General features: G+C 41.9%; 1 protein-coding gene across 1 annotated transcript in view; it reads right to left on the bottom strand.

Annotated features, from left to right (window-relative positions):
- Positions 1-25315, bottom strand: part of GALNT18 (UDP-N-acetyl-alpha-D-galactosamine:polypeptide N-acetylgalactosaminyltransferase 18) — a 481364-nt gene that overhangs the window by 34276 nt on the left and 421773 nt on the right. The window contains exon 9 of the mRNA XM_006885591.1: positions 22523-22618. Within this exon, the coding sequence (XP_006885653.1) occupies positions 22523-22618 (96 nt within the window). The remainder of the gene's footprint in view (positions 1-22522; positions 22619-25315) is intronic.

The raw sequence follows: 25315 nt of genomic DNA, 5'->3' as shown, positions 1-25315 counted from the left end.
ATCTACTTTTGTTCATTGATGCAAGGAAGAGTTCAGATATGATAGAAAGAGAAGAGGCAGAAAACTACCTAAGCTCTAGAATCCCATGTGTGTCAGAGTAGAACTTTGCTCTAACAGTTTTAATGGCTCTTACCCTGAAAGTACACCCTCTCCTCACTTATTGACATGGCTATGCTCCAAAGATCAGGCTGTTATGTGAAAATGGAGGATGGCTACGTCAGATTATATAGAATGATTACATCATTACATAGCTGCCAAACCACTTAAGATTCATGGCCCAGCCAAGTTGACATAGAATTTGAATTATCATGGCTAGTGTAAACCTCACCTTGCATCTTGACATTTGTTAATGGCAGACATACCCATTAATGACTAAAATATTTAAATAGATGTTTCACTATTGTCATGAATGCACAATGTCAGATAATGAGTTAGCCAATAATGAGTAGGTATTGAGCACTAGGCTTGTCTTTGGAGGGATTTCTTCCTTGCTGGATGAACTAGAACCTTCAATCTTTCAGGAAAAAAAGTTAGTCTTTGCTCCACCCAGGATCTCCTTCCACATAATACACATAAGAATTCTAAACATCTGTATTTCTCCCATGATATGCTGTTTCCTTGACAACACTGCTGACTATATGATGGGTGCCCTTGAGACGTGAGGCACCTTAGAGACACTGAGTGCTGCTATTGCTGAGTGTGGAGGAACAGTGGTAGTGAGTGAGGGGCAGTGGCATTTAACTGGAACCTTTCTTTGCCTGGAGAGTGGTAAAGAGAGTAGGACAGCTGTGCTGTGGGTGACACTCTTTACCAGAGTTTCTGGAGAAGATACTGTGTTTACAGGTAGATCCATGGGAAAAGTGATTTGGGTTGAATCAGGATCTCTGTGCTCATTTCTCATCTTGAGAGAACTCAGTACCCTGGATGATTGATTGCTGCTGCTCAACAAGGAATATAGAGTCCTGTCCTCTGGAAGGGTGGTGGACACGACAGAGGAGTACAATAACAGCCTAGAGAGTCAAAAGTCACACCTAACTGGAGTGGTAACAAAGCATGAAAACGAGGAGTGGCAAAAAGCCTTAATGGGCCAAGCTGTAGTTAGGACCACAGCAATGGGGTGGCTTCCTGGAAGAGAAGGTAAGAGCTTTATCTTGGAAAAGGAGGAAGGTCTGGGACTATGAAATATGGAGTGGAGAGTGGAGTGGAAAGATAAGGAATCAAAATTGGCCCTTCTGCACAATGATTAATCATTTGACTACTAGACAAAAGGTTGCAAGTTCGAGCTCACACATAACTGCCTCAGAAGAAAAGCATTTGCTCTACTGCTAAAAGTTCACAGTCACAAAAACCCAAGGGAAATGTGTGGGGTCATCATGAGTCAGAATCTACGCAATGACCACTGGCTAACAGAATCAAAAGTTCCTTTGTGAAATCAAATTAGATCAACAGTTCCCTACCTTGGCTATACTTTAGAATCACTTGGGGTAGAGTTTTAAAAAAATGTAAATCACTGGGGATGGAGTTGCCATGTAAAGCAATTTGGTAGCATTAAGCATTACATGTTGGGCTAAGCAAAAAGTCAGTGGTTTATATCCACTAGTTTCTCTGAGGGAGAAAGATGAGTGGTCTCATCTGGCAATGATTTACAGCCTAGGAAATCTTATGGAGAGCTGCTGTGAGTTGAAATATACTCTGAGGGAGTGAGTTTGGAGTTGAGGTAAAGGAAGTGATTCCAGGTTATTCAATATGTGATCAGGGTTGAAGACTACTTTTGTTGAGGTTTCCTAGGGAAAGGATTCTCGAAAAGAAATAGGGGAGAAGAACCCACAACCTCTTGATTTCTAAAACCTGTTCTTTGTAGCAGCAAGTAGAATTTCTTCTGCAAGGAGCATTTTTAAGAAAGATTCTATTGAGGATAGTCAGGAGATAAGGAAACACCATTGTTTGAAATTGTCTCAGTTTGTGATCCTCCCTCACCACCTGGGACTTTATTAACAATGCCAATTGCTGAGTTCCAGCCTAGATTTACTGAATGGGGAATTCTGAGGGTGGGTCCAGTTTTGTTTGGAAACCACAGGTGTAGGAGACTACCTGATAGAATAGGGATCATGAACTTCCAAGTCAAGTAGTCTGGACTTAGTTTCTAGCAGTGATTTTAGGAAAGCCATTTCAGTCATTGTAAGCTCCAGTTCCTCCTCTTTTCATTGCTGTTGAGGTAGAATTGACTTCTAGCTGAGTTTCCAAGGCTGTCCATTGCCACAGGAGGAGACTGCCTATTTTTCTCCTGAGGACCCACTGGTACATTTGAACTTTGGCTTAGCAGTGTAATTTGTTCCACACTTAGCCACCAGAGCATGCACCTTATTTGTTGTTATTATTATGGGCCATTGAGTCAGAACTGATTCAGGTTTTCAGCAGGTTTTTAGAGGCTGTAAATTGCAAGGGAAGGGATTGTCCATCTCTCTCCTGCAGAGCAGCTCAGTGTTGTGCAAATGGAATAGCAGTGAGGATTAAGCTGTTGTCAGGTCCTAGTCTGTTACTAGGGGCTACAAACCAGGGGCAAGGCAGGTAACGGATGGATTTCCATAGGGCAACTGGCAGAGAAATGACTGGTCCAGCTCCAGAGCCCCTAACCTGGTCAGGACATGGAAACAGTAGGTGAGAAACAGCTCAACACATGGCTAGGAAGAGGGCAGCTAAGCCTGGCCTTATTCAATTTCAATTTATGGAGTGGTGACCATTATGCCCCTAATATGTATGAGAAATGGGCTCTGTTCATTTTACCTAAGAAGCTGCAGGCCTCCATGCAGTTGAGGGACGGGGTGATGATTTAAGGGTTTGGTTATTGGTTATTAACCCCTCAACACAGAGGTTAGTGATGTGCTGTGGGCTGATGATAAATCAGGGACGAAGGACAGTCATTTCCAAAATGATCTTACGTCCACCAGCCACAGAGCTACGCTGCATGAAAAGGAAATGAAGAACATTTCCAAAGATGACCATAACTGTGATGGGACAGAAATGTGTAAAGCAGGGCCCGTGGTCCAGAGCCCCTTTCCCTGGTAAAGGGGGACATGTAAGGCTAAGGGCTTGAGACTTTAGCTTCAGGAAGACTCCACATATTTGACAGCTATATTTCTACCAGCACCAATGGGGTTGATGGCAGTTTAGCTGCTCAGTCAATAGCGCTAACCCCTGTCTCTTCTCTTCCGCATTTGTCCTAATTAGTCAGACTCAGGCTAGGAGCAATGGAGGTGAGCTCTCTTCCTGAGCTCCCGATGACCTGAGGTGTTTGCAGCTCGCTGTCCTGTGTTTGCGTTTTAAGTCTCTGTGCTCTAGGAGAGAGCTGAGTGACAGGGGCCTCATAGGCTTGAGTGAGGCCTTGAGACCAGTGAAAGACCAGAGACAAACAGAGACGATACAGGCATATCTCAGATGGATATCCTGAAAAAGCAACTCACACATTGTTTTGTTGTTGTTTTCCAGTGCATGTGAAAGTCATGCTTACACTATGCTAAAGTCTATTTAATGTGCAATAGGACGACGAACAGTCTGAAATATTGTGAGAATTAGCAAAATATGACACTGAAACATGAAGTGAGCACACACTGCTGGAAAAATGGCACAGATTGATTTGCTGAAGCAGGTTTGCCACAAACCTTCAATCTATAAAAAAGGAAATATCTGTGGAGTGCAATAAAAGGAGCATGTCTACACCTGGGATAATGAGAACAGTGTTTACATTCTTGTAACTGCATCTTGCTGCAGGCTGGTCTTGTTGCACAGTCTGGCCAAGCAGTAAACCCCGTTTCTCTCTGTACAAGGTCAGCAGTGTTCCAGATGGGGTTGGTCCTCTGGCCCCACAAAAAGGCGAGGTGAGGCAAATGGTATGCGCAAGAAACAAGTCTTCTTGTTTTTCTTCTTGGAAGTCACTGAGATTTGAGACTCATTAGCTTCAACTGACAATAAGGAAATGGATCTTACATAAGGGGGCTGCCAAACCCTAAAAGACAAGGCAGTGAGTGACTAGGCAAGGCAGTGACTTTGAAGCCAGAAGGTAGCTGATGAGGGACTTTGAAGCCAGAAGGTAGCTGATGAGGGAAGTCGTCATAAGAGGCTGAAATGATGGTAACCTCTTTTGTGCTGCGGTGAGGCATTCAGCAAAGCTGTTACTTGTAATGACTTAGTAGGTAAGATGATAACATGTCAAAGAAACTTGTGCTTTCAGTGAAAAGCATGCCTTTTTAATTTAATTTAATTTTATTTTTTATTTAAAACCTAAATTGTCCAGTTGGTTTGGATTCATAGCTTCTCTACAGAGCAGAAAGAAGCATCCAGTAGGTTTTCTGATGAGGCTGTAGATCTTTATGGGAGCAGGTTGATAATCTTTTTCTCCAGGGGTGGCCTGATTCCCTACACTACCAGGGCTCCTTGCTTTTCAAAAATTTTCAAAAATTATTACAAAAATTATTTTGACACAATAATGTCAGAAAAGAATTAGACATATAACAGGACTGAGAAATATCTGTCACTCTCAGACAATGAGATGTTGGTGCTATTTGTTACTGGAATGTAACCAAGCTAGAGCTGTCTGGTCCACTATTTCACTATGCTCCTGAATCAGGTAGTTATACCTAAAGAGAACTGTAAAGGGTCTATTCTCTTAAGAAAAACTCAGGAGCCTAAAATGCATACCAAGGAAACAAGATGGAATGGCGCGGTGGGGAGGGAGCTGATTCAGGAAAGACTGACTCTGGATCCAAACTAACTGGTTATTATTCATTCTGACTCATAGTGACTTCACGTGTGTGAGCAGAACTGTGCCTCAGAGATTCTTTCAAGGCTGAGGTGGGATTTGTTTGTTTTTTTTTTTCTTTTCTAAAAATATATATATATATAATCACCACACTTTTCTTAAAAGGGACCTCTAGTAGACCTGACTTTCCAACCTTCCAACCTTGCGTTTAGCAGCCCTGGGAGTTAACTGTTTGTTTCACTACCCAGGGACTCTAGGTCCAAACTGCCTAGACTAAAATCCTAGTGGTTACTATCTGTGTGACTTTAAACAATTCATTCATTTTCTTCATTTTAACACATCTATAAAAACAGGAGATAATATTGATACCTATGTCATGAGGTTTTAGGGGAAGTGAATAGAATGATTTGTGCTGTTGGGTACACAGCATTTAACAAGCCTAATCCAAACTGAGAAAAAATTATGCCGTCAGGATGTTCTCTATTTGAAGGAGGTATGCAGTAAGTCCTTGGTATACAAATATCAGTCTTAGGGACAACTCATAATTGACACTGTGACTTCCACAATGGGCTCTAGTATGTCAGAGATGAAGGTGGCAAAGATAGGACAGGGCTCAGGTCAGCTATTCGTAGGGTCGCTATGAATCATACTCATAGGATGGTGCCTAACCACAACATACTTGTCCTTTGATGTTTGAAACATTTGAGCTAACCTTTAAAACAATTTAAAATAAATGAACCCTTTAAGACATTTAGACCAACTTCTACTCAAAACAAAATCTTCACCCTAATTACCTTCACTTGCTGTACCTGTAGCTTTTAAGTCATTGAAAAAAGCTTTGAGCTTTTTCTTGCAACAACCTCTACAAAGCCAAAACTCATTGCTGTTGAGTTGTTTCTGACTTACAGCTGAGCATCCACTGGGTTTCTGAAACTATACATCTTTACAGGAGGAGACTGCGTATCTTTCCCCTGGAGAGTGCCTGGTCAATTCACACTGCTGACCTTACAGTGACCAGCCTGACATGTTACTCTGTGCTGACATGTTTCTCTATGTCACTAGGTCTCCTTTTCTTGCACTGAAGTATGGCTAAACAAAAGCCTTGTGTACCTGATCCAATTTACCTATCCATTTGATTTAAAGGTGCACTTAAAAGTGTAACTCAAGGACAGCCTGACTAATAAAACAGTTGGCCTCCCAACCAAAGGTTCGAGCCCAGCAGCTGATCCTCAGGAGAAAGATGAGGCAGTCTCCGCCTGTAAGATTCACAAACTCTCCAATGGAGAGTTTACTATGAGTTCGAATCAGCTCAATGACAGGGTTTTAATTTTTTTGGTTTATTCCTATCAGGTTTCAAGTTTTTTGAGGACAGAAATGTTTACCTTGCTTACCATTGAACCCCATTATAAAACCCACTGCTGGGCTCATAAAATGAAAACAAAAACAAAACAAAAGACCCCACAACAACCCAAACAACTCATTGCCACACAGGTGGCAACTCATAACTGGCCCTCCATTGGGATTCCGAGGCTGTAGATCACATGGAGTGGAGATTGCCCATTTTCCTCCCACAGAGCTGTCTGTGGGTTGCCACCTTTGGGTTAACAGTGCAACCTACAGATTATGCCACCACAGCTCCTTGCTTGACCCCTAACCTATAATCAAAGCCTATCATTTGATTAAATTAATATGCTAATAAATTTTTCCAGGGACATGTAAACTCCACATCAGAAATTCATCCAGCCTCACTCTGGTGCTTTCATAGCCTTTACTCCAAGATTCTTTCATCTCCTCCTCCTAGAACAAGGTTCTTTCTCCCAGAAGAGTTCTCCTTATTTGCCTTCAGGGCACAGTCCCTGTCAAGTCAAATCCTTACTTAATCCGCATCAGAACTGATGAGGCTTAATCTGTTTCTGGTACACAACAACAGTTATCCTTCATTGAATTACAAAGAGTTTAGAATGATCCCAGCCAGTGTTGGATTAACCAATAAATAACGTATACATGGGTTTACTTGAAATTACTTAATCAGAAACTAACCTGAATGGTTTCTGGTCCACTACGGATTAGTACATAAGAATCTACCCCTGTTCTCCATACAAGAGGTGGAGAGAGAGAGAGAGTGTGTGAGAGAGTGTGTGTGTGTGTGTGTGTGTGTGTGTAATCTAGACATTAATATCAGGGTTCAGGAAGACATGGAAAAGAGCATACTAATAAAACTTGCATTTAAGATAACATTAAGGAGAAACAGGTTTCATACTGGTTTATTTCATTTCAACTTCCAGTTGAGAATTTGCCTTTCTACCTCAGAGATACTGAATCAGAAACTACATTTTAACCAGCTCCTTGAGAGATTCTTACAAGGATCTATAAAAATCACCTGGAAATCTTGTTAAAATGTAAATTCTGATTCAAAATATCTTCAGTGGAAAGGCAAATTATCAGCAGGAGGTGGTGGAGGGGGTTGTCTAAGTATAAACCAATTTGAAAGCCTGGACAATTGTTAACCCAGAGAAAATAGAGTTCAGGTATATGAAATCATGGCTCCTGAGTTTAAAGTGCAAACACAAAGCACTATGCTTTGGCATGATCTTCATCTTTCTTTTTCCTGGGAGAAAATACAACTTTCTTTAATGGGAGAAAACGCTCCAGTTCATGTCCTTATTGGGTGGTACAGGCTTCAGGTAGTAAATGCCAGATGGATTGCACTCTGCCAGAGAAGGTGTTAGGTAGCCAAGGCTGTTCTTTTAAGAGTTCATTTTCTTACTGCACCATAAGATGTTTAATTCTCTCCTGTGAAGTCCAGCTGGACCCATAGTGACCCTTCATTCAGGTTTTTGAGACTATAAATCTTAATGGGAAGAGACTGCTCATCTCCTCCCTCAGAGCCACCGGTAGATTTGAACTGCTAGAGACAAGTGACCTTTGGGTCAGCAGTACAGTTCCCAGTTGACCATGCCCCTAAAGCTCAATACATAATTTTCAAAGAATGAATGAATAAATGCATGAAATACTACAAAGTGGACATGATAGGACATCATGACACATTATAGACACAGATTTTACCCATCCTGTGTCCAGACCATTTTGCAATGTGATTTTGCAGCTCTTTCCATCAATAGTCTATTCCTTGACCTCTTCCTTGACTGTAGGGTTGGCCGTGTGACTTACTTGAAATCTATGTTGGAAATGTGATGCAAGTAGAAATGTAGATTTGCTCATGACTACTCATGCTGCTCCTAGAAATCCCTGCTACTACTGTCATGTGAAGAAGCCTGGGCTAGCCTACTAGAAGATGAAACATGTGCCTCAGTAGCCCTCTCACCCCAACCAAGAGTCAGTCAATTTCCAGAAGTGGTCACCAGCAGTTGACCCTCTCAGAAGCCTGAATAAGTTGGCTGAGACCAGAAGAAATGACCGGCTAATCTTATTTCAAATTGCTGATGCTTAATCTTAAACAACTGTGTGTGAGCTGATTGGATTTGCTGGGTTTAGGCAACAATGAGCTGTGGGCTGGAAGCATCTTGTTTAGAGTCAACTAGGATCTGGTAGGTAGGCCTTATATTTAAAAGGCAGTTGGGCCCCTAAGTCTCCAGTTTGGAGGCTCATGTGTGAAGCAGTTGGATTCTGGAAGGTGAGTTTCCTTGTTTTGGTAAGAGCCGAGTGTGGAATGTTTGGTTGTTTTTTCCTTCCATTCATAACTGTGTGTGAGCTGACTGGATTTGTAGGTTTAGCTAACAATGAGCTGGAAGCCTCTTGTTTAGAGTCAGCTAGGACAAGGCTTTGTATTTAAAATGGGTTGGATCCTTGGGCCTGGTGTTAATGGTGTTTTGAATGAATTTTTTTTTAAGTGCCGCAACACTGGTCTGTTAATTAGCTGTACCAAAGTAACTTGGGGTTTCTGTGATGCTGAACACTGTGCCACTGGTGTGTCAAATGCTATTATGGACCGTGTTTGGTAGAGCTCTCAGATTGAGACAGGCTTGGAAGCAGGAGTGGCATCTACTTCCTAAACAACATGCTTCGGGAAACTCTATGAAAGGAGAGAAACAACAATAGTTATAGAACAGGGTTGAGGTCTTTTGTTCATAGGGTCATTATGAGTTGTCCTCGACTCAATACCACTTAACAACAACAGCAACAATCTTAAACTAAAAGGATGTGTTTCAAGCCATTAAATTTTGGAACAATTTTCCATGTAGTAAAACCTAAATCACACAAGCATCTTATTTTCATAGGTATGTTTATAAGGTCTATAGTTCAAAGTGATGTTCAGCAAATGACTTTTCTTTTTCTCTCTCAAGATTGAGAGAAACAAAATAAATCATTATAAGAAGTTATTTCCCACTGCTACAGATCCTCACTACTGGGCTAAGAGGCAGTATCATGATAATGATTTCATCTTGCTTGGATCTACAATCAACATCCTTAGTACCGGCAGTAAGGAAATCAAAGGATGAGTTGCCTTTGGAAAATCTGTTGTCAATGATCTCTCCAGAGTGCTAAAGAGCAGTGATGTTAGTTTGGAGATTGACATACACCTGATCCAGGTCATAGACTTATTAATTGCATGTTATGCATCAGAGAGAGCTGGACAGTGACTAAGGATGACAGAAGAAGAATCAATGCCTTTGAGTCATGGTGCTGGAGAAGAGTATTGAACATACCATGGATGGTCAAGAGAACAAATAGGTCTGTCCTGGAGAGAGTATAACCAGTTTGTTCCTTGGAGGCAAGGATTTTGAAGCTTTGTTCCATATACTTTAGGTATGTTGAGATCTGAATTCAAGTTATCTGCTTCCAAAGCTTATCTGTAAGAAACAACACTCTTCTGCTTTTTAGGAGAGAAGGATTCCAGTTCTATGCCTTTCCATTGTGGTCTCATTCCTGAGGTGTTCTTCCTGCTTTTCTTTTGCTACCACACATCCTATTCTTCCTTAGGACCCAGGTACAGCTCTTCCTCTGGAAGTCTTCCTTCACCTCTCTAGGTCACAGTGATCCAGCCGTCTTTCCCCCTTGGCATCTGGGCAAAGGAACTGGATTCCTTTCCCTGACAGAGCAAAGGTTCCACAAGACCCATCTGATCCTAGCCAGAAAGCTATGTAGGCTCCTGGAGTGGATGAATGTGATGGAGACAGAGCCTTATCCTCCATTTCCATGCTTCTACCCTATTTAACTTCTTATTAATCTTGATTTCTTGCTCTTTTTACTCCCCAAACTCCTGTTTATCAACCTTTAGAACTATGATCTTAGCTCTTGCCTCTCTTATTTCTATTCCATTCTGGCCTCTCCACATTCCTAGAAAGGCTACACCCACATTCCTTAAACCACTCCCTTGCCAGCACTTTCAAGTCCTTTACTCCCTTATTTCTGCTTTCAACAAACCTGCAAAGTTTACCTTTGCATCTTTAGCCTCTCATCTCAGGGAAGAAGAGTCCTTGACTCTGAGTACTGCCAGAAAAAAAGGAATGGAACTGGAAAGATTAGACATGCCACAAATTCCTTGTCTCCAACTTCCACCAAGTCCTCAAAGTTCAAGCCACTAAGCATTCCTTCTTTGGGTGTCTGGTCAGGGTCCTTGCCACTTCCCTTCAGTTGTATGCTTAGGTATTAATTCTACCAAACTGCATCTCAAGAGTCACTTGCAGAAGACAGCCTATGAACGTGTTCCTGTTGAACCGTCTTCTAGCCATTCAGGCCTCAGTGGCAGAAGCTGAAGTTCTTTTCGTGCAGTGCAAGGCCATCCACCACCTGGGCCTTATACCTCATTCTTTCTTGTTCTTACTTCCCTTTCTTTCAAGGTTGTGTATTCCTTTTTTTAATTATTACTATTATACTAGTTTATTTACAAAATTCAAATACATTGCTTTCCAGAACAGATTCTTCCAATTTCCCTCACCACACCCAACCATCAAATTGTAGAATTCCATGATTAATCCCCCTCTCTGCACATTTTCATCCCTCTGCTTCCCCCCCACACCTTAGATCCTTATACTCATTCTATAATAATGGTTTTATACACTATTTGTCTTTGTGGGACTGAGTAAGTTCACTCAGTATATAATGCTCTCCAGTCCCTCCTAAGTTAGGTAATAATTTACAAAATCATTACTCCTACATGCTGCATAGTATTCCATTGTGTGAATGTACCATAATTTCTCAATCCATTTGTTTGTGGTTGGACATCTGGGCTGTTGTTCTTTTGATGGTGAATAATGCTTCTATGAACATTGGTATTCTTGATTACCCTCCCTTTCCCTAACTATCAAGTTTTCTTTACAGCTGTCTTATCCTCAGTATCAAAACCCCCTTATTGATTTTCTAAATAGGAACAGCCACCAAATCAGAATATGTACCTTTTAGCATGAGTACCCATGGTGGGCAGTGTTTGCTGGAGCTTTCCGACTAAAACAAGCCTGGAAGCAGGAGCGGCATCCACTTCCAAAATGGCTTGCCTCCGGAAACTCTATGTACGAACAGTGCTCAGGCCTTTTGTTCATAGGGTTGCTATGAGTCATCTACGACAACAACAACAACAACAACACTTCCCTTCTAATATTTAGCTCCTTTCTTTCCACCTCTTTGTAGCAAACTCCTCTGCTGCCTCCACTCCCTCACTCTGTAGTCGGAGCTCTTTTGCTATCATATCTTTTTAAACGTCAAGGAAGATGAAAGGTTCTTTCGGCATCAGTTATCCTCAGGTGCTCTGGGTAGGTACACAGTGAATCTTAGCACCACTTAAAGTCCAAAAGGAGTTAGAAAGTAAAACATTGACTCAGTCCATTTTTTAACATCACTCATAAGATTTTTGTTAATTTTCCATTCCTACATTCAATATATACTTGTTAAGCATCTACAATGTTCTAGGCAAATAAAATTGGGCAATTTGTGAGCATCCTGGTATATTCCAAGGATGCTAAAGATCCTGGGGATATATAAAACTACTCTTCAGTCTGATTCTGCAAGAATTAAGACCAGAAACTTTGTTTTTAAAAAGTTGAGGAATTTTCTTTTTTAAGTGTATCCTTCACCCAAGTCAACCTCTACTCCCACATGTGTTCCTGCATTTAATAAGGTATTTTTGAGTAATAGAAAAATAAAACGGTTATGGTATTTGATTTAGCGGGCCCAGCTCTGCTAAAATTCCCAGGATATTAACGCGGTGCTGACCTCGTGGACTCCACTCGAGCTCTTCCCTGGCAGAACTATCGTGCAGCGATGAATAGATCTTAGAAAAAGCTTCTGGGACAAAAGGCAATGTGGTGACAATAGAGTTAGTTTGGAAAATTAAATATAAGAATCCACTTATGCCCATGATAGATTCTGAACACATCTTCTCAGGAACTGTCTTGAAATAGACAAGCATGCTCTTAAGCTGCTCCTGGTCTAAAGGCTTTTCAGACATCCCCCACTGAATTCTACCAGTCATTCTCACACTCCAGAGCCTTTTTGTCAGAAGTTCTTGATTAGAGATAGTGCAACCTCCTGCAGGAGACCTTGGGAGATGTATGGGAATATTTTGTAGACACAAGTGGTAATCAAGGCCCAGGGAGGTTACACATCTCGCACTGAATAGGACAGGCTTGTACAGCTGAGAACGGCAACACTCAAAATGCCATTGACGCCCTGCTAAGAAACAGCCACAAGAAGTAGCAAAGGGTGTAGCCAACTTCCTGGAGTCTACACTTTGTACAAGAGGCATAAAGGCATCTATATTGGATGAAAGAGGAAGTATCTGTAAGGGGGACATTACACCTGTCCCATCCAGGATTGGTTTTTTCTCTGAGATGAAAAGCTTAATGCTTACAACTTATAAAACATCACTGACACATTATTCTTATCCTGGGATCTCTTGGATACAATTCATATATAGGGTAGTAACGCCCAGAAGGCTGGAGGAAGAAGTATCAGACTCAGTCCTGACATAAGAATTCCTGGAAGTTTGGATAAGATGCCTGGAGATTGGATCAAATGGGAAGGCCCACCAGTTACTGACCTGGTGGTGGGAAAGGCCTTGGTGGAAGAGGTGCCGTCCTGCTCATGTCCGGCCTACACTCATAGCTACTGGCTCATTGTCAAGGCAGATGACTATGATCTTGCTGCAGTTCCAGCAGAGGAAGTTCTATCTTTCAAGATATATCCTTCTTATCCACAAGTAATTATACAAAGAAAATATTTGGTCTAAAAAAGAGATAATATTCTCCTACATCATAACTTGACTGTAGTTACCTGCCATCAAACAAGGTCCAACTCATGGTGACTTGAGGGGAAGTGACTTTTTAGAGCACAGAGCGAAGTCAGATGTAAATTCAGCACCTTTGACTCTGGTGAGCAGAGGGGCCTGGGATACAAAGATCCTTAAGGATGGTGCATGAAGTGATGTCACTGTGAACGCAGGGGGTATGGATCACACTGGGTGACAGCGTCGTAGCGATGACATTTTACTGTCTGTAAAATTCTAGCAGAAACTTATTATTCTTGGCAAAAGTATCTCTGTAGTTAGTTACAGTAATAAAAACACGTAAGCTTAGCTTACATGTATCAATATTCATGTAAAGCTGAAACTCGATGGTAATTACTATTTGAATCATCTAATACTCTCAGATCAGGGCTGTCATTATTACCCAATTACAGTGATTCTTTGAATCATGTGATTCTGTCTGCAAGTGCTGTAAGCACTTTTTCTTGCTACTGGTGTTTTCATAGTTGCTGATCCCAGCAAGTATACTCGTGTTTTAACTACAATGTTGTGCAAGCTAATACTTGTAAACTTATAGCAATACCTTTGTTGAGAATGAAGTGATAATTGAAGGACAAAAGTGAAAAGCTTCACTCAGTTTATAATGCTGCTATAATTAATAATGTAAAGTCAATGCAGAAAGATTTTATAAAACAATTTTGCTGTTACTATGCACATAATCTAAGAAATGCTACATATAAAACAACTTGCAACTGTACTTGTCATATGTCCTTTTGTGATTAAAGTTGATAATGAGCATAACTAAGGCTCCTCTGCTGGTCTCTGATGGTCTGGGATGGGAGGAGGTATGTGGCAGGTGAGCCACTGAGCGGGTGGGGGGCAGGAGAGCTGCCTCTCTCTGGCTGATGAGCCTGAACATTTTCCTAAATGCTGGCCCACTGTGGTGCCACTAATGACTGTTTGTTCCCAGTCTGTAGGAGTTTAATAAAACTCATACAAAACTCACTGTTTACAACTCCTAATTGTGGAGTTTGGACATGAAGTGAAGAACATATAATGTGGAAGGAATAAGAAATCAAGGATGCTCTTTTTTTAGCATCCAAGCTCCAGGAGCAGCCAAAGTTCACCACTACATGGTGGTGTGAAGAGACGGTTATCACAGCAGCATCAACAACCATGTGCCTCGTGATGCCCTCTGTTCCCACCTCAGCTCCTGTGCTCCAAGCTGAACAGATAGATACCTCAGGCCACCACCAGCTCCGCCCCAGTTCCGAAGGAGAGATGGAAACATGATTTGTCCCTAGTTCAGGATGGGATATCACTTCAGAGCTCACTTCATCCAGATGGAGACTGGCCTCTGGTAGCACAGCATACGTATGTGTTGTGGAGCTGGAGCTGACTCCTAGCTGACCTGCCAGTGGGTTTTAGAGGCAGTAAATTACATAGGAGGACACTGCCCTTCTTTCTTTCATGGAGTAGCTGGGAATGCATGCTTTTGGGTTGCAATGCAATTCTGAACCACTGAGCCACCAGAGCTTCCTATCATAGAACAACACATAGTTAGGGCAATGGCAATTCCAAGGTAGAATTTTTACCTCCCTTGCTGGAGATCTATTAAGCACTGGGCTGTTAGCCAAAAAGGTCAGAGGTTCAAATCCACGAGTTACTCTGAGGGAGAAATATTAATCAATCTGCTTCTGAAAATATTTACAGTCTTGGAAATCCTAAGGAACAGTTCTACTTTGTCCTTGGTGGGGGGGTGATTGAAAGCCAGGATCAACTCAATCAAAATGGATTTGCTTTTTGGTATGTAAGAGACTCAGGTTTGATTCCTTCCAATGCAACTTTATCATAGACACATTCAGTGGAAGCTTGAGTGTTGCTATGATGCTCAACAGATTTTGGAGGGATGTCCAGACAAAATAGACTAGGAAGAAAGGCCTGGCCATATGCTTCCCAGTGAATGGAAACCCTATGAATCACAATGGTCTCATCCACAATATCAGAAGGATAGTAAGAGAACCATGTGCATGAGGTGGAGTCAACTTGACAGCAGATAAGAACAACATAAAAAATAATGTAATTGTTAATGTTTGCCTATGTTGTTGTTATTGTTATGTGCTGCCAAGTTGCCTGTGACTCATAGCACCCCTATGTATACTAGCCCTAAATCCTGCTCTATCCTGCGCCAATCTTACTGTTTCTGACACACCTACCATCAGTACCCCAGCCACTGAATCAATCCATCTTATCAAGGGTCTTCCTTACTTGCAACTGTCCCTCCACCCTCCCAAGTATGACGTTCCTCTCTAAGGACTGGCACCCGCCTTACGACATGTCCAAAGTATGGCAGATGAAGCTTCAGAATCCTTGCCTCCAATGAGCAGCCCGGTCTCACCCTCTCTAGAATGAACCTGTTTGTTCTTCTATCAGACCGTGGTATATTCAGTACTGTTCTCCAGCACCACAGCTCAAAGGCATCAATTCTCCTTCTGTAGTTAAGCAGTACTGACTCTGAACCAAGCAGTGTTTTCAGTAATATACATTTAAAGTGAGGAGAAATGAAGGATCTGTCTCAGGTCACACAGCTAATAGTTGACAGGGCTAGGATTGATAGTCTGTCAGCTTTGAAGGGATCGGCCCAGTTCCATTCTTTTCCTTTCTCTAAGGCTGCGAAGAAGGAGTGAGACAGCAGGCTGGGTTAATCTGTTATTCTTCGTCTGAATAACAGACACAGATAGGAGCAAGGCAAGAATGCCAGTCAGGTGGGAACACAAAAGCAACCTTGGTGCTGAGCTCTAAGGACAGCCAGGGAGTAGGTAGCCCTGAGGAGGGAGCAGCTGGCTGCAGTGTAGGGTGGGCTTCATGGAGGAGGGGGCTTTTGAGTCAGTGATTAAAGAATAAGAAATAGGTGCCAGCAGCATTCTAGGGCAACACAGAGAAAAAGAAAGGGAGAAGCGGGAGGAGGCAACTACTGCTGAAAAGAGATTTATTCAGACAGAAGAGATCTCTAGGACTCTGAGTCAGGAGGCCAGCTCAACAATAAAGCCAGCTTAGAGGCTCTGCCTCAAGCGTGCCTTAGTCCTGAATTCTCTTCTGAGCTGTCTCATGCACGTACTGACTCACATTTGATTTCCCCAGCCATGGGCTAAGAGTCCACATTGATTTGCTTCATAACCAGTGGCCTCTACCCTTTCCCTGTTCTCTCATATTCAGACTCACTGCCATTGAGTTGGTTTCTGACTCATAGTGACCCTCCATCAATTTTCAAAGGCCATCTTTATGGGAGAAGACTGCCTACATTTTTCCTACAAAGCTATTGGTGGATTTGAACTGTTGACTTTTTGGTTCACAGTGAGACTCATAAAGCCCTACATCAATAATTCTAAAATTGGACAATCTACCCCACTCTCCCTACAGGCAACATTTGGCAACTTATGGGGACATTTCTGGTTGCCACAGCTAGGGGGCATTATTGCTACCTATATTTAATAGGTAGAGGTCAGAGATGCTTTAAACATCCTAAAATTCATAGGGCAGACTTCTCCCATATGATCTAAAAGGTCAGTAGTGTGGAGATTGAGAGACCTTGGTCTACAGTACACTGAGGTCTCCTGGTCCCTCTTCCAGAAGGGTCACATGGAAACATTACAATGCAGTGCTTGCACTTGTAATGGTCAATAATCATGTCAAAGACCAGTTGTGTCATTGTGAATGAGTTTCTAGAACTTGGTAAACCCCAGCTCTCAGGTAAAAGGTAAAGACTTTTTAAAGGGCTACCTGCTCCTGGTCCTGGGATTCAGGCAGGTCACGTTAGGCACGGGACTGCCATGGGTGGCTCAAAGAGCTACAAAGGTGAAGGGAGCAACTGCAGCCCAGGGATTTCCAGGGAGAAATCAGCCTTCCTCTTCCCAACCTCAAATGCCTCCCTTCTTGGCCCTTGGAGAGTTTGCTCTCAGTAGGACATAACATCTGCCATTATGTTCTAGAAACTGGAATAGGTGTTGTCATAAACTCTCACAATAATTCAAGGATGTGCCCATTGCTGTCTTGATTTCAGAGATTACACCATAGCTGAGGGTCAGCAGGATTAAGTCGCTTGACCAAATCAGACAAGTGCTGTGAGCACAGCTGGAAGTAGACCTTAGTCTTATCTGACTCCAAGTTCATGTTCTTCCTACTATATTGTGCCTTGCTCACTGCCTTTCTTCTTTCAAGTGAAAAATGCTGTTCTTCTCAAACCTCTACCTAGCACTGTAAAAGCTAACATGCCACAAGGTTATATGTGTGTGGAAAGCAAAACACTGTAGGCTCCACTCTCTCTGTGTCTTATGTGAACAGTAGCCTCTGGAATTGTATGAGACTACAGCTTGGCAGCCAGTAAATAAAAAGATCCAAACCAATATTAAACAATGCTGTCTGGGCCAGTTTCTGAATAATGCAGACCTGGAGGAGACCAGTCCAAACTTCAGAACCATTACCTGTCAGGACCCTGTGTGAACTCATGTCAGCTGGTGCCTGGTGCCATGCACCACACTGCAAGGAAGTGGTAGAGGGCACATTCTAATGACATTAGAGAGAGGAAATAAACTCAAGACTGAAGGAAGGCTGTTTTGTTTGTTGGTTTTTTTAAAAACACAGTCAGCCAGTGCTTGGCATTTTTATTTATTTATAGATGAAATAATAAAGAAATGGAGAAATCTGCCAAAGGTCACTGAGAAGTGGCTGGAAAATGAAATTCTTGGCCCACAAAGTAAACATTTTTGCAATTATCTCTGAGATCTGGAGACAAAAACATATGAGAAGTCCTTCATGCTCCCTGCTACCAGTCTGCGAAGCCAGGGCAGGGGGGATGACTTCATTATGGACCTGGGAGCAAATGAGAGACCACCAGAGAATGATTACCACACAAGGAAACTGGGAAATAGGTACATGCATGTGTGTGTATGTACAGTTAACTAAGAATTTTAAGTAAATTGCCAAAATCAAAGGCAAAAAAGCCCTACAATTCCAGACCGTTTTATTCTGTTAAACACTTAACTGCTCCAATATGGATTTAATCTCCAGGTTAAAACAGTCCACTTCTAACTCAGCTCCAATCTTTATACCATAAGTCAAACAGCACATCTTGAAGCATAAATGTGCCAGTCTCCATATTTCAGGAACTTTGGAAGGAATCAAAGTATTCCTTTCATCTCTTTTCCTATCATCAAGAATCTACCTTCTCATAGGAGAAGCCTTTTTCTCCCCTCACTTGTGTCTTTTACCATCTAGAAGATTTAGGCAGAGAGAATGAGAGAAGCCGTCAGATTCTGTCTTGTCCCCTTTCATCTCCAGAGCTAACGAGGAAGTGCTTGGGGGCAGTAGGTAGCAAGGTTTCATCATATGGACTCTCATTATGCTAGTCTCTCCTCCTTCTTTACACTGGGACTCCTCTAGGTCGGGGACCTGAACAATGCCACCTTTGCCTCTCTGAGTTCTTGGCATAGAACAATATTTCATACAAGGTTGGTGAATGAGCAAATGAGTGAGTGCATGGGTGACGGTTTGGATAAACAGAGCCCGTGGGGAGCTCCATTATTGTATTTTTGCCATCAGAAGATATTTTCTGGGCTGTTACACTAATTAGGGCTAATATTCTCAGTTATTTTGAGGATTGCTTGAAATTTGCTGCTAATTTAAATAAAATGGTTACGTTTACTCATTAACCAATTAGCATGCTTCTCAGTTGCTTCACCTTACTAATTTGATTAGTTCCACTATGCTTTCTCCTAAGCAAGGCCTTCTCTGAGACCCGCTACTATCAACTCTCTCACAGTGGACATTATGAATGGCATTTGAGAAAAAGATCTCAAAGGGTTTGAGTATAGATGTGCGCCCAGTCTCTGTAGCCCAAGCCACCGTTGACGCAATAGATAATGATACAGACTAGACCATGTTGTAAGTGCCACAGTCTGAAGGAGATGCAATGCTAATGCAAAGGCTGCACCTCTCTGGAAGTTCAAATCTACCAGTGGCAACTCAGGAGAAACAGGGACAATTTTCTTTTGTGTGATTTATAGCCTGGAAACTCAATAGCAGGTCAGCTATGAGTCAGTTCTGACTAGATAACAATGAGTGAATCAGTGAGGTGAGTGATCTCTAGACTAAATACAGTCTGTAAGGAAAACGACACTTTCCAAAAGCTGAACTCTGTGAAAGGCAGTGTGTCAAGTGTTTGATAAATTGTTGTTGTTATGTGTCATTGAGTCACCTGTGGCTCATAGTGACCCTGTGGACAGCAGCTCTGAACCCTGCCCTGTCCTGAGCCAGTCTCACTGATTTCAACACACCTACTCCCATCGCCCCGGTCACTCAATCCATCTCATCTGGGGTATTCCTCTCCTGCATTGTCTCTCCACCCTTCTGAGCATGATGTCCCTCTCCAAGGTTTGCTAAATAAGTGAATGAATAAACTGCAGGAAGAGAAACTAGAAGTCAAAATACTGGTCTCCTTCCTAGTCCTAAAATCCCTGGAATGAAGCTCACACATAGCCACACTTCTTAAGAGGAAGAATCCATGCCTGGCTGAGGTGAAGGTTTGAGTATTAAGAAAAAAGAATTGTCTCCAGTTATGGAATATAAACTTCACGAGGGCAGAGACTTCTATCCAATTCCTAACTGTCCTCTAGGATCAAGACATGTCTGACACACAGTAGACAGATGTTATCTGATATTCTTTTAAATAATTAATGAATCCTTGAAGCAGGAGTGGCATCCACTTCCTAAACAACATGCCTCTGGGAACTCTATGAACTTTGATAAATGACGATAGTTATAGGAAGTTTTCAGGCCTTTTGTTCGTAGGGTTGCTGTGCATAAAGCTCAACTCAACACCAATCAACAACAATTAGTGAATGAAAGTCATAGAATTGTAGGTTAAGCATTCCCTTCACATGTACCATAGTTTATTTTTCTGAGGCAGGGAAAGAAATGTGAAGATTAAAGACACATGGAAACAATTAAGCCATTCACTACCTTTTCTGATAAAGGGCATTCCAGATGCATACCTCCCGAGATAGATACTTCCTTTTCTATCCTGCCCATGAGCCAATGAAGACTTGAGAGCTGGCAGATACTTTTTGGAAAGTATTTTCAGCTAGAAACCCTGCCTCCTCACTTTCTCATCCATTCCTTGTGGATGGATGAACTCTAGCCATGGCTTGGGGGTGTCATGGATGTAGAACGTCAGGATGACTGACTCCCCTGCATCTCCTAGTTCACTGGACAGGACAAGCTCAACAAAGTCCTGCCAAAACCCCACTTCCTTATTGTGGAAAATGTATCTGGACTGAAGGCTGGTCTCAAATCTCTTAATATCTAGGTACTGACTGATACCTTAGCCACAAGGCTGATGATGGAAGAGGGCAACTAGGAACTAATCCAGTAAGATGCAGTTGTAGGGTTCTTTTGGTTTTGAGGGTGAGTAAGTTAGGGACCTCTCCAAATTCTAGTGCCCAGATAAGCAATCAACCCTGTGTAATCCTATTTTGATCTATTAAAAGCAAATTCACTCAACATTTCCTTGATCAGAAGTATTAAGGCAGAGAGGAAATTTACAAAAAAAGATCAAAGGTCTTGAACTGACCAAGTCCACATTCAAGAAAACTTGTACATATTTTGCGTTGAAAATCCAGATGCCCAATAGCATTGGTTATCAGAGAAATGCAAATGAATGCAATTTAATGCAAGTGAAAACGAAAATATAATACCACTAACCTGTCATGCTTCATGATGGCTATAATTAAAAAGACAAACAATAATATCAAGTGTTGATAAGGATGTGGAACAATCAGACTTCTAAGATACTGCTGGTGGGAGTGCAAATTGATGCAACTGCTTTGGGAAGCTATTTAGTCGTGTTTATTAAAGCTAATAATTGACTTAGCAATTCTACCCCAACATGTGTATCCAGCAGAAATGACTGCATATATGCACCAAAAGAAAGGGGCAAAGATGTTCCCAGCAGGTGTCAACAATACAGATGTCATTAATGATAAAAGAGATGAGTTATGGTTATATTAAGGAAATAAAATCCCACTTAGTAATGAAAAGAAAAACAACGCAAAAGAGAAATAAAAAACTCGAGTGAGTGGACACACATGATGCTACTTATATAAAGTTCAACACAAGTACTATGCTGCATGAATAAATGATAAAGAACTCGAAAAACACTGCATCACGTGGATGAAATCTAGAGGGCCTTATGTTCAGTTCAATAGGTTCCCCCACAAAACTATAAATGTTATATAAGACTTCTCTTATAGAATGCTAAAGAAAGGGTTACAAACAGATCAAATCATTCATCTATAGTTACCAGGGATGAGGAAGGAGGGAGAGGGCAGTAAAAATTGATAAACGTAATAATAGAGCCTTATTAATAGGGTGAAGGGAAAGGCCATATATAATAAGGAGATGATCAGACCTCGTGGGTATTATAACATTATAATTAGTCTTATAAGGTAAAATGTGTAGAATGATTGAATGGAAAGCCAATATGCTCTGTAAACGTTCGCTTAAATCACAATAAAAAATTAGGCAATTATGTTTTATTCTCTGAGTGCTAGTTATATGCGTGAGCTTCCTCTGCGAAAATTCATTAGGCTGTATGGTTGTAATTTGTGTGTTTTCTGTAAGTATGTGATGATTCAATAAAATTGTTTTCATGAAAATAGTCTCCAATTAAATGACATAGTAGTGTAATTCTGAAGAATGAATCAATATGGTATAATTTGTTGAACCGCAATTGGTATCACAGAAGCTCAGTCCACAAAAAGATGAGGTGTACATATAATGGACAATCACGTGGAAGTCTTAGAATTCTTACACAGACAACACAAATATCATCATGTTCTCTGCTTATCTGCAGGTAATAACACTTGGAAATACTACATTGAGATACTAAATATATACTTGTATCACTGTGTAGTTTTGGAGTTAAAAGTAGTAAACTATCAATTTTCAGAACATGTCAGTCTATGGTATTTGACATGAAGAGTTGTTCCCTGTGCTTAGTTGAATAGACTATTTCTCTTACTGTGTCTTGGCATACTCTTTGGGTATCTGAGACATAGACTATGGAATTCTTATTTCCTTTCATTTTCCAATGAGAGAAAGTACTAAGAACTGGAAAGGAGTCCCAAAGCTATAAATTTGGCCATGAAAGTAAAGGACAGAGCCTTAGGTTCCTGAAACATATACTGAGGGTGTTTTGAGCTACCGAGGTGCTTGGGGACCACTGGATTCCTCTCATTAGGATACAGCTGCCAGAAGCAAGGTGGTCATCTACCTGTAACCTTTTCAAGGATTTATCTTTAGAAATTCTCTCCTTCTGTCCCACTCCGTCCTAGCATCTCCTTCCCTAGCTTTCTTCCAAGTAGGCAAGCAAGATCATCCCATTTATTTCTGAGGACACTTGCTAGTGAACAGTTTCTTAGCTTTTGAACCCAGAGTGGCCATACCAGAGTCCAGTCATCCTTCCCCCACCTGTGCGCACAGTCTGACATGGGCTATCTCAGAGGACTCACCTGTGGCGTCATTCCGTGGCAGATGTACATGATGGGAACATTCTCAGTGTCTGGTCCCTGATCAAGACACAAATCAGTCTTCAGAGAATTCTGCAGCTGAACACCAAAGGAGAAATGATGCACCAAAGAAAAAGAAACAGAAAGCAAATGCATTAAGTCAGGAGAAACAAGAATTTCCCTGGACAAGCTCTATATCTATAATAAACCCAAAGTGCCTTAAATCTTATAGAAAGCAATGAGCACCAGCTTTTGCCTTGACTTAAGGAGCTGAGGGAAGACCACTTTTCTGTGGAAGGACTCCGTATGCATCTAGTTAAATAGCAAGCCCTGTTTTGAGAGCAGAAACAAGGTAAAAACAAAAGACACACACACACACACACACACACACACACACACACACACACACACACACTCCATGGTGCCGGGCTCTTAAACCTTTCCACAGAGGTAGCACAACGGCCTTTATTGGACCCTGGAAATAGGACTTGTCTCTAGGGACTGGGGCAGAGCATGTAACATATAAGTGATTTTCAGGTCTAGGACACCAGGTTCTCCCTGCTTCCTGGAAATTCAGCAGTGAGGTGGCCATTAGCAGCAAAAGGTGTCCTGAATGGGAGGTCGGATAGAAGAATAAGAGAAAAATATTCCTTTACTTTCCCTTATGTGCCTATTGCCTCATAGACTTGGCAATGAATAGAACATTCTAGGTAAGAATGTTAATATCACACTTGCCCTTCTGGCTTAAATTTCTTCTTAACCCTTGGAAAGGGCAGCCTATTGTCCATATGGCCCTCCTCACCAGTCAGCTGCACAGACCAGCTGCCCCCATCCTCATCACAGGGGGATTAAGCCCCCATCCACAGTTAATGCCGAGTTATTAATTTTCACATCATGCCACCCCTCCATCCTCTCTCTCTCGAGTTTGATAAACTCATTATTTCTATTTTAAATTATTTTATTACTTTTTGTGTGCTTACCATCTAATTGGATCTGACAGGTACCGGAGGAGATTGCCCCTCCTCCAGGAGAGCATCTGGTAGATTTGAACCATGTACTCTGGGATTGCAGTGCAGCTTCTTGCCACTAGGCCACGAGAGCTCCCTGACCACCTCACCATTCTTTAATACTGTCTTAGGCATTTAAATGAGAGAAGGAGTCTGCAGTCAATGGGTGGAGCTTTCTTGAATTGTGAAATCACTTATGGTGGAGGGGAAGATCTACTGAGATATATGCAAATCGTTGTGATCAAGGAGAGATGAAGCTGGAGGCAGACAGACAAGAGTGAATAGTCAGCCCTGACTGTGGCTCCTGTGGTCTCCCAGCTGGAAGGCATTCGTAAATTCCTGCACCCAGAGTAAAGCCTTGGTGGCTACCTTTTACCTTCTTCAAATCAAGCTGGAGGAAATGTTTTTCTCCTTAGCAATCAAAACCCTTTGTCAGGATATGAGTTGGGGAACAGAGGAGACAAGGGCCAGTGGACTACAGTTGGGGTGTCTACCTGCGAGAAAGTCATAAGACATGGTTGAATTTTTAATTCTGAAGTTTATCGCAGGAGTGGAATGAACTCAATTATGGGGCATGAAAGGGAACAGATAACCAGAGACATGCACGTGTTCTGTGCATATCCTGCTCTCAACAGGGGACAAAGAACAAAGTCCTCTGTCCTGAACTTGTTTTCCTCTATGGGGTGAAAGCAGATTAATTCTAAATTCATAGAGATTCTATGGCACTGGCCCCAGGCAGGAGTCCCAGAAGGATCTACGCTGTAATGCCTCCTCTGTAAACCTACTGCTTGACTTGCTGGTGTGGGAGAAGCTTATGGAAACACTCTCTGGACTTCTGCTGAGGGCAGGGGGCACGGGTGGGTGTCACATCGGAAGCCAGTGAGACCAGCTGTTATTGCCAGAGGGTTCTGATGCCAGACTCACCTTTCACGTGGATTTCTAAGCCTTGTTTGTGGGGGAAGGGGTCTGTGCTTTTTGATAAGTGGCCCCTGTCTCTACATCACCCCTCACCCATTAAGCAGGTGGCCTGTTGAAGTGGATGAGACAGGCCAGGGTGGAATTCTGGCTCCAGCTGTGGTCTTAGACAAAGTTACCTAATTCCTTTTTCTGTCTGTTCTCTTCTTTCTAAAATAGGGATAATCACAGTGCCGACCTCACAGAGCTGTGATGAGGATTAAGAGAAACAATACTTACAAGTGCTTAGTGCAGGCACTGGCAAATAGCAAATGAGCAATAATTGTTAGCTGCTATTATTACTGTTGTAACCTTTCCGAGAGCCATTTGGGGAATTGGCTTTATAAATACAGCTATGTGCCAGGTACCAGAGAAAGCACATTCTATGTGTTATCACATCTAATCTTCAAACTACTCCAGGCAGGTGCATAATATTAGCTCTTTGGAGGATGAAGGAGCTGTGGTGTCATAACGGCTCTGCCCCATCTTGCTCCTGCGTTTGTCATGCTATTCCTGTTGTGAGAATTCCTCTCCATGCTGCCTGACCCCTCTTTACCTGACTAAGATTCTCTTTCTTTAGGGCCTCAGATTATTTTTCAATTTGGAAACCTTCTTTCATCAAGGCTGGGTGTGAAACCTATTCTGTGCCTCACTGGTACACTCTATTTCTTTTATTACAGAATTTACAGAAACCAAATTAAAACACTAAACTAGTTGTCATAGAGTTGATTCAGACAAGGGTGACTGCATGGTTGTCAGTGTGGAACTGTATTCCATAGAATTTTCAAGGACTAATTTTTTAGAGGTCAGAAAATCAAAAGGACAGAACTCGTTC

Source organism: Elephantulus edwardii, unplaced genomic scaffold (assembly GCF_000299155.1).
Source record: "Elephantulus edwardii isolate Elephantulus edwardi_28Jun2011 unplaced genomic scaffold, EleEdw1.0 scaffold00044, whole genome shotgun sequence".
NCBI classification, from domain to species: Eukaryota; Metazoa; Chordata; class Mammalia; order Macroscelidea; family Macroscelididae; genus Elephantulus; species Elephantulus edwardii.
The sequence above is the reverse complement of the archived record's forward strand: the minus strand, read 5'-3'. Positions and strand labels throughout refer to the sequence as shown.